General features: G+C 35.7%; 1 protein-coding gene across 5 annotated transcripts; it reads left to right on the forward strand.

Annotated features, from left to right (window-relative positions):
• The first annotated feature begins 847 nt into the window (after positions 1–847).
• LOC133723983 (probable LRR receptor-like serine/threonine-protein kinase At5g10290) lies at positions 848–8,964 on the forward strand. 5 transcript variants are annotated; one of them, XM_062150856.1, is made up of 13 exons: positions 850–1,065; positions 1,917–2,053; positions 2,452–2,584; positions 2,722–2,793; positions 4,207–4,350; positions 4,482–4,553; positions 4,734–4,799; positions 4,951–5,021; positions 5,117–5,257; positions 5,988–6,329; positions 6,695–7,089; positions 7,651–7,966; positions 8,415–8,964. In XM_062150856.1, the coding sequence occupies exons 2-12, from the start codon at positions 1,969–1,971 to the stop codon at positions 7,963–7,965; spliced, it is 1,836 nt and encodes a 611-aa protein (XP_062006840.1). In that variant the 5' UTR covers positions 850–1,065; positions 1,917–1,968; the 3' UTR covers position 7,966; positions 8,415–8,964. The 5 variants fall into 5 exon arrangements, with proteins under 5 accessions (XP_062006842.1, XP_062006840.1, XP_062006841.1 ...); XM_062150853.1 differs by having other exon boundaries at positions 852–1,033; positions 8,424–8,964; XM_062150848.1 differs by having other exon boundaries at positions 853–1,065; positions 8,424–8,964.
• The last annotated feature ends 1,632 nt before the right edge of the window (positions 8,965–10,596 follow it).

Raw genomic sequence — 10,596 nt, forward strand, 5'->3', positions numbered from 1 at the left:
ACTAATTCGACACTTTGGTCACTCACCTTTTAAATATATCACTTTGGTCACTCAACTTTAACTCTGTTATTCACTTTAGTCACTTCGTTAATTTTTCTCATTAAAAAAAAATTATTTACCATAATATTAATGATATTTTCGTCCAACCAATTGTGAAAAATTGATAAATATGTATTAGAATGATTGAGAGAAGTGATCAAAATGAGATAAAATGTCTCTTGGGTGACTAAAGTGATTGACAGTGTAATAGTTAAGTGACTAAAGTGATATATTTGAAACTTGAGTGACCAAAGTGTCGAATGAGTCATAGTTGAGTGACCATTTGTAGAATTCTCTCAAAAATATATATACCTCATTTGTAAATCAAACTCAGAACCACTTAGAAAATAAAGACTCACTAGATTAAATCGTACTAAGCCAAAAAAAAATTTTGAACAGAAAAGATCTACAGTTTAAAGAAATAAGATCTGCTTCATGATTATTATTATTACTATTGACTGGTGAAATCTCAGAGGAACTCTTCGGAACTCGAAAATGGTAAGATGCATGTTCACCGAAAAATTACAACAGTAAAGACACAACAATCACGAGTGTCAACTTCAACCCCATAAAAATGATGGGTGACTCTTCACCGTCTCTTGCCAACTAGACTCATCAGTTTCTCCATTGAGCAAAAGGACGATTTGTCCAAGAAAAGACTCGGTGATAGCACTTGTCTTCCTCCCTGGCCAAACTAGTCGTTACAGAACCCAACAAGCAGCCACAGAGTAATTATTGTGAGTTTCTTTTTTCTTAGCTGCACTAACAAAAAAAATTAATAATAAAACTTTGAAAAAATGTGAATTAGAATGAATAAATGAGGAGCACAAAAGACAGAAGAGAAGCCTGTTTGACTCTTGCGAGTGTTTTTGTAGATTTGCTTGTTCAGCAGAGTCTGTAAATTTTGGAACTGCAGTTTCTCTCTTCCAGTCAGCTCGGGACCTGTGAAAAACAGCTCCGAAGCTTTTAGCTTTATTCAGTTTTTCCAAAACTGGTACGAAGTTTCATCCTGGTTTCTCTCCAAAGGTACTTGCTTTCTTCTTTCTTCTTGTTAACGACTGTGTGATTGGATGCTCCAGTTTGGTTTGGTTACTGGGACAAACTGATGGGTTTACGAGGAAAGATGCAATCAGGGGACATGGGTATAGAATTAGAAAGTCTTTCTGGAATTGAAAATTGAAGAATGGAGAGGCTTTTTTGTTGTTGTTGTTGTTGGTAGTAATGGGCTTCATTGCTTTTTATTGAATTTTCAATCTTTTTGATGTGTTGATTTGATTTGTTTTGTGGGTTGAAGGGATTTTGTGTTTCCTTCAGGTTTGATTGGTTTCTGTTACAGAAAGAATAGGGATAGAAGCTACTGGGCATCTAATGTTATGTTAAAGAACAAATAGGGAAGGAAAATTATAGCTTGATATGGTAGACTCAACATATAAGAAATTAACCTCCTCAGGGTGTGCACTTGAGCCTGCCAAAGGAAGATGGTCACCAATTTCTTTTTATCGAGAATGAAACTCGTTGTCATTTTAATTCAACCCTTAAGAAAAATGTTTGCCCTATACCCTGAAAACATTGCAGTGACGACCCAAGATTAAACTAGGCTGGAGCTTTGTTCCCTCCATTTGTTATAGCAGAACATGGGGTATAAGATTGGGTAAAAAAAAAAAGACTTCCTTATTATGCTTCCCAAAAAAGTTGTACACATAAAGATTTCCCTTTAAAATTGTTCCTTCCCATATTTTCTTTTCCTGATTGACTATTTAGGCAAGATGCCAATTGGCAAACCATAAAAGGCCTTTAATATCAGTTTGCCTCGGATGTGATTCTAGTTTGGCTTCTACTATTTATCTGAACATTTAAATGATGGATTTAATATGCAGATATGACATAGATTCATGCTTTTACTGATCATGCATTTCTTTGCACGGATCAATGGTAATGTTGTTGAAGATGGAGCTACTATTTGCAGTTCTGGCACTTGCTAGCTTGCATTCTTTCGTATTGCCAGATCCACAAGGTACAATTGGGTGATTATGTGGCATTATATATATGCATTTGGGCTGTGCTCTGCTCAATTATTATCTGGTTCTTTGTTATTTATATACTCATGATCATACACTAGACTGAGGTTATTGAGTTTAGTATTGTACATTTTTTATTCTACAATAGTGTGATATCGCATGCAATTATAATATATTGGTCCTGCTCTGCTTCTCTCTCTCTTACTTTCTCCATCGTCAGACATGAATCAGAGAGGTAGTGGACTCTCTTGAGGGTTTGGTATGGTGGACTATGTTTCAATATCTCTAACTTTATTTTGTATCTCTGTTTTTCACTGTTTATGTAAACTAGTGATACAATTCCGTTAACAACAATAATCAACATCCAACCAAGGAAATGCGATTTCTGTTTCAGGAGATGCACTGTATTCATTGAGGACTTCATTGATTACTTCACCCAATCAGCTCAAGGACTGGAATCCCAACCAAGTCAATCCATGCACTTGGTCCAATGTGAATTGCGACTCTAACAACAATGTCGTTTCTGTGTAAGTGATTTGTTGTATGTGATAATGCATTGTAGCCAACAAATCACTTTCTACGTAGTTTATGCTAATGCAAAATTATTCTTGCTCAAATAAATACCTTATTATTGGTCTATGCTTACTTTTGTCATTTTCTGCAGAACATTGTCAAATATTGGATTTAATGGAACCTTATCCCCTAAAGTAGGAAACCTGAAAACTCTTCAAACACTGTAAGTAAGGAGACAATGGGTGCTGTTTCTGTCATCTTAATTTCCATATTCTAGCCATTTCTCAGTGTCTACCACTTACTGGAGACAGTGGAAAGTAGATATCTATAGTTTGACGATTTTTGTTAAGAAATTTAATCTTCTGTTTTTTTGTTGCTTTTACCAATATGTTTAATGCAACTTAGGGGCAGGTGAAGAATAATGTTAGTGCCTCATTGGAAACATAATATATCAATGACCTGGGTTCTCTAGTTGAGTTATGAAAATTTTTATTTTGTCTCAGTCGTCCTTTCAAAATCAAATGTTGTACGTAAGTAAGGTAATTTTCAACTGAGTTCGGGTGGAATTAGTTCCTTCATTAACTTTCTAAATTTTAAACCTTTATAATACAACCAATCTTCTTACACATTAATAGTTAAAAAATCCTTGTTCAAGCTAATTTGGTTAAAGAAGGCATATTTCCTTTGCCATCATTGATGATCATATAATTTGTTTATAGGGTCCAGAGAATAAGAAAGATTGCTTATAATATGTCTCTGTCTATACATGTTGGTTTCAGCCTCACTTATTCCGCTTGAATTAAGTCACTATTTTGCAACATTTAAAGTTGGCTATTGAACTTGTGAGTTGAAGTGGGTTTGTGAGTCTACCTTTTTAACAGGAATTTACACCAGAATATTCGTAGGCTGGAAGGGATTGCAGTAAGTATAGTTGACTTGAGAAACCCATATACAAGAGGAACTAAATTTAAATTTACTATCGGGTCTAACACGTGTCACCTTCCCACTTGTCCTTTCAATTCCCACAACTTCTTTTGAATCAGGTCTTCTTACTTTCACTCTCTTTTCCTTCTAATTAGATATTATCCAGCCAAACCAAAAGAGTATCAAAGCATTTGCATATTTCTCTCTAGTTACTTAGAAACTGATGAAAAATTTGACTAAAATACGTTGTACTGAATTCTAAACCTGTGCATGAGGTGCTTGGAGAATGAAGGAAAAGTAGCTTTTGGATTACTTTGGTGTACAGGACATAACAGGGCCAACAAAAAGAGACGACACAAATTGCAAAACCACATATTAGTTCCATTAGTTTTTATGAAATATCTACTCTGTTTTACCATTTTCATTAACAGTGGAAGCAAAATCCATTAGGATGTAAGCATATAGACTGTAGATGACTCAGAGCATGTTAAAGATCTTCACTTGTGTTTTGTACATATTGATAAAGCTCCGCATTCTGCATCAGCTTAAAATGAATTGATTTGGAGTTGACTTTTTATTCACCAAGACAATTGTTGATATTGTTAAAAACTTTATTTTTTTCGTTTGTTAGGTTAACTGAATTCCTTAAGCTGTGAATGCCATACACTTACAGTATATGTGTACATTCTTATAAGCTCTCTTAATCTTGCAGTGCATTGCAAGGAAATGGCATAACTGGTGGGATACCAAAAGAGTTTGGAGATCTGACAAGTTTGGCCACCTTGAATTTGGAAAATAATAATTTAACTGGTGCAATACCATCTTCCCTTGGTAATCTGAAAAAGCTTCAATTCTTGTAAGTTATTGCACTCACTTTTTTTTTTTTTTTTTTTTTTTTTTTTTTTTTTTTTAAGTTTTCAGTAATATCTGCTCTCTACATCTTCCTTGATTTGTATTTGACAGTGCTTTTCATTATTATGCATACAGGACTTTGAGTCAAAACAATTTGAGCGGGAGCATCCCAGATTCACTTTCAAATCTTTCAACTTTGATTAATCTGTATGTTATCATATCTTGTCACATATGATATGAGAATTTGGAGTTATTCATTCAAGATATACACAGAGACTAAGTTTTTTTTTCCAGCATTTGGAATTCTGAAAGGTTTCTTTGACTGAAGTTGTATACTTAGCATCATGTCTGTTGTATTTGATGGTGTACTGGTAACTGTCTTTGCAGTCAGCTCGCCTTCAATGCTCTTAATGGTCAAATACCTGAGCAGTTATTTCAGATTCAAAAATACAAGTATGAATAGCATGTTAATGATATCATTTCAATTCCTGACACCTCTCTCTCTCTCTCTCTGTGTGTCTACTCAGATAGATCCACATATGTTCTGCATACGTTTCTCAGGGAGATTCTTGATTTAATTTGTGTTGCTTGTTGCTGGTTACAGTTTTACAGGAAACAACCTAAACTGTGGCATAAATCTTCCCCACCGCTGTGCATCCGATACTGATGTGTCTGGTAAAGGGGTCACATTGATCATATATGAAATTGAATTCTTCAGTTTTCTCTTTGTTGTAACGAGCTAACCGCTTAGGTTTTCCCACTTGTGACAGGATCTTCAAATAAGCCAAAGCTTGGAATTATAGTTGGAGTTGTTGGAGGGTTCATCATTTTACTTTTTGGAGGCTTGGTTTACTTTGTTTGTAAGCGTAGACACAAAGGCTACAAGCGCGAAGTTTTTGTAGATGTTGCAGGTTTGTGTTTCTTTCTAGTTATAGAACTTATTAAAAATGGAGGGTTATGCTCGATCTTTCCATTGCTGGTAAAACCTTTATTACCTGGTAGGTGAAAGAAGTATCATTGACTAGTAAAACTTGCTTCTGTGTCTGTCATCTTGTATCCTTCTTTTTCATTTCTCTTTCAGACCCAAAAATGTGCAGTTTTTTTAGCTATATTTCCCGGTTATAAGTTGTCATAAGTTTTCTTTGTGCAATGTTAATGTTAGCTATTTTTTTTTTTTTAATCTTGGAAACCTAATATTGCATAGTTTTAGATTTTATATGTCATCTCATGCATTTTTTTTTTAAAATAAGGGACCATCAGTTGCACTTAATAAACATCAGCACACTCAAATTGTTCTATCTTATTTCAGTTGACTCAATAATATTACTTTTTGTCAAACAAGTTATGGTTTTACCTAAGATTGCATAGTTCTTGCTTTTATATATCATCTCATGCATTTTTTTTTTTTTTGGAGAAGGGACCGTCACTTGCACTTTAATAAACATCAGCACACTCAAATTGTTCTATCTTATTTCAGTTGACTCAATAATATTACTTTTTATCAAACAAATTATGGTATTATCAGTGTCTCATAGTTGTAACCGAAGTTAAGTTAAAAGTTTGGCTTGGTAATGCTTTGAATCTGATTTTAATGAACTAGTGGTGCACTTTTTCTAATAAGCAGTTTTCAACTTGGCACAGGTGAAGTTGACCGAAGGATTGCATTCGGTCAGTTGAAAAGATTTTCGTGGAGGGAATTGCAGCTGGCTACAGACAACTTCAATGAGAACAATGTTCTAGGACAGGGGGGTTTTGGTAAAGTCTATAAAGGAGTGTTATCTGATACTACAAAAATCGCTGTTAAACGGCTAACCGATTATGAGAGTCCTGGGGGAGATGCAGCTTTTCAGCGTGAAGTTGAAATGATAAGTGTAGCTGTTCACAGGAACCTATTACGACTGATTGGATTTTGCACAACCCCAACAGAACGCCTTTTGGTGTATCCCTTCATGCAAAATTTAAGTGTTGCCTATCGTTTACGAGGTATAACCCTTTTACATCATATGCGTATTCCGGCTTTAATGTGTGTTGTAATTGGGTTTAATTAGGCGCCGTCACCATAGATGGGATTTTATGATTTTCAGATATTGTCTTCTTCCTTTAGTTAAATGATTAGGCGATTAACTAAACCATAGATGGGATTTCATGGTTGTGAGATAGTGTCTTGTTCCTCTAGTTAATATGATTAGGCATTTAACTAAGACAGTTTAAGCTGATTCGTACTGTTGTAGTTAGCAATTGAAGTCATCTTTAGATGACACATTGGTTAGAATTCTTGCACAAGTTGGAGTTTACTAATTATGTCTACTGGCCTTTGCAATGATATTTATGTGGCTTACAAATTGCAGAGATTAAACCGGGGGAGCCTGTTTTGGATTGGCCTACAAGAAAGAGGGTGGCTTTAGGCACAGCCCGTGGCTTAGAGTACCTACATGAACATTGTAATCCTAAGATCATTCATCGAGATGTTAAGGCGGCTAATGTATTACTTGACGAAGATTTTGAAGCAGTTGTTGGTGATTTCGGCTTGGCAAAGTTGGTGGATGTTAGAAAGACTAATGTGACAACACAAGTTCGTGGGACAATGGGCCACATAGCACCTGAATACTTGTCTACTGGGAAGTCATCAGAAAGGACGGATGTTTTTGGCTATGGGATTATGCTTTTGGAGCTTGTAACAGGACAGCGGGCAATTGATTTCTCACGATTGGAAGAAGAAGATGATGTTTTGTTGCTCGACCATGTAAGATACTTCTCTTTCTATCTGTCTCTCTGTTTCTCTGCCCCCAAAGTGTGACCTTATATGACTAATATGTTTAGTTTGAAGATATAAGTTGAACACGCCTTCTACTACATTCCATATCTCCAACTATAGCAACTAGAATGAAAACTTAAATAGGGGAGGGACATCTCCATTTGTGCTGCTAGTTTTGGATATGTCTTACCTTAATTATGTTTTCCAAAATTGGGGCATTACACATTTGAATTGAGAAATGAAAATGATGCTTTCTGGAGTTTCTGCTGATGAACTCCTGATGCTAAGACATGACCATCCTGTTGTAAAAATATAATACAAATTTAGAAAAGCTTTTGATTAATTATGTTATGACTTATGGTTGGCATGAATTTATGTTTCAGAGTTATTTGAAAGATTGATGTAGCTGTATGGTGAATGATTATTTCCTATTGTTTGGTATGGCAAAATGTACTTTTGCTCCTTCATGTGGTGACTTTTTCAATGACAGTGGTCCCATGCGTTTATTATACTCACTGTCCTAACTTTATTACTTCTGGGCTCCTGAAGGTCAAGAAGTTGGAAAGGGAAAAGAGACTGGATGCTATAGTAGATGGAAATCTGGATAGTAGTTACAACATCCAAGAGGTAGAAATGATGATCCAAGTTGCACTGCTTTGTACCCAAGGATCCCCTGAAGATCGTCCACTAATGTCGGAGGTGGTACGTATGCTGGAAGGAGAGGGTCTGGCTGAGCGGTGGGAAGAATGGCAGCATGTTGAAGTTACTCGCAGGCAAGAGTACGAGAGACTACAAAGGAGATTTGATTGGGGAGAGGACTCGGTTTATAACCAGGATGCTATCGAGTTATCTGGTGGACGATGAGGTAATGAATTTACTTGAACTCATTTCTCTTACACCACGAGCATGTAATACCTTTTGGTAGGCTAGCTTGATTAACTCGGATTGCAACTTATGATTTCATTATGGTGTGCAAAGCTAGGTACATAAATGGTATATCCATAATGTATATGTGTAATCACATAGTTATTATGTTATTTTTACAGTGTAAGACTACCATTTCTAATTGTTTAAGAACTCTAATTTTAAACCAGTTTCAGTACCAGTCAGTAATATAAGCAGCTAGCTAATACTTATGGCTTAAGATGGCAAAAGTAGAAGCATAACACTTAGGCCCTCGGATAGCATCTGTAAATATAACATGTTAATCTGAAACTGATCTCCAATTAAACACACCAAGGAAAATGTGTAGCATATTAATGCTGTTGCTCAAGCTCATTAAATTACTTCCCTGCAATCTTGTTTAACAACAGAAATTTCAGGTGGCGTGCAATTGAGGAACTCAGGCCAAGCTTCAACATTTGTCTTCTCTTGCTGATTTTCTACCGCCAACATGTTCTTCTCATTCCTTTCACTTCTGTCATTGGAATTTTGCTCAGCCAGAAGATACTGGGGTGTATGATCTTTGTCTCTTCCTTCCTTCTCTTCAAGGTTGATGTGGCACTTATTATAGTCTACGCCTGCCATTGCTAAAGCTTCAACCGACATGGCTTCACCTCTGTATGATTTTGTAATGAACCTTTGGGCTCTGTTTGAATTTGAGAGAAATTTTCAGTATCTGGAAGTAAAATCAGGATGAGTTTATATACATATACAGTCGATCCTTCTTCAAAGTCTGTGGTCCGCTGTTCATATGTGGTAGTAGTGTGGTACACCAACCCCTTTCTGTAAAAACAGCTCACAGGTTTCATGTACAAAGCTTCCATTTGTTATATCTGTGATCTCAACTACTCTCTGTCTACCTTTTTCAATTACTGCATTTTGAATAAGAAACATAAATATATATGATAGCTCTTTGCAATAGATGCTGCTCTAATTGGTAGACATATATGAGATTTTGGTAGTTCCATGAAAAGCACTTTGTTTTTACTTTTGAAGATGCTAAAGGCATAGGCATACAGTACATACATGTGAACACGTGATAGAGTTCAATTAGTTTCATTAGCTAGGTTTGAATCCCATTTTAGTACCCTATATTTACATGCATGGGATCATTTAATCCCCAAAAGCTGAAAATGTTACAAATTGAAATTGGACCCTTACAAATGTAATGTAATAGGAAACAGAGATGTCTTTTTCTTTTTCAAAGGTCCAAAGATGATGGTAACAATAGTGCAACTTAGATGTTGAAGGATATATACATATGAAGTTGTCAACAAGATGAGATAGTCGAACTGTCGAAGTCCCTTTTTTTTTTTTTTTTAGCAAGGTTAAAGAATTCATAAATTGTTTCAATAATTTTCACTTTTTTATTTTTTTAATTTATTTTTTATATGGGTTTAATAACTCACGAAGAACTGCTTTAATTTATACTAGCCCTTCAGCACATGTCGACTGGCTTAGAAAGAACATTACAGTCTCAGATCTCGTACTCTGTCTAAGAGTCTTAGTGACTGAAGAGTCTTTCGTAAGCATAACAAGTCACTCTCAGTCTATAGCTGTGCTATAGAAATGAGACTACTACCAAACCAAAGAAAGTGACATTACAAATACGCAATCAGTTAGCACTGTGTCAGCATCTACAGGAGGACTTTGAGCAATTAGCAGACACACATTACTGCATTACACATATGCATATACGCGAGCAGCACAGTCTCGCAAGTATACTACTCCCTGCATAAGTGAAAATTTGAACACACAAGTGATTTAACTGCAAAGAAGTTCATCTTCACTCATTAATAGTACTACCAATATTAATAGCATCCAACTGACCACCGTTCATATGTTATTATCCCTCCCGCTGGTCACTCCTACCGAAACGGTACAAGATAAATTAACCAGTTCAGCCTCCTAATAAAATCCAACATACAACATATCTTACAGAAACATTGGTAATATAACTTGGCCTAAGAGATAAACCCCTGCCAGTCGGCCGGCCAAGATCTTCATACTTCCTGATCGTCATCCTCAGCAGAAGTTCCTTTGATGCTATTTTCCTGATATGTAGAACAAGATAAATCACAATCCACATTAACCAATTATGATCTTCATCAACTTTCACAAAAAGGGCCTAGTAAACATGAATCCATCCATCTTCAGGACTACTTCTAGCAAAATTCTAACATTTTTTTTTTTTTGAAAGAACATGGAGGTTTCATAGTTAAAGCCAATTTGTCCATCAGCCGTAATTTCAATCTTGTCAATCTTATCCATCTGATGTAGTCAATTAACAAATGCAATCAAGGCAAAGTGAAGACCACATTTTGGGCTACTTCAATCATTTGAGCAGGCAACGACTATGATAAGTTTCGAGGCCTTTACATAAACTGAAGAAGCCGTACAACTATTAACTAACTATAGGTACCAGATTGACAAAATTAAAGCTATGGAAACCAAAGTGAAAATCGACACAAGCTATAGGTGCTAAGATTGTAATTTAGCACTTTTTGTGACAGCAAATGAGAAAACATAAAGATTAACGTGAAAAGCCCATAG

This window comes from Rosa rugosa, chromosome 1 (assembly GCF_958449725.1).
Source record: "Rosa rugosa chromosome 1, drRosRugo1.1, whole genome shotgun sequence".
In the NCBI taxonomy this organism is placed as follows: Eukaryota; Viridiplantae; Streptophyta; class Magnoliopsida; order Rosales; family Rosaceae; genus Rosa; species Rosa rugosa.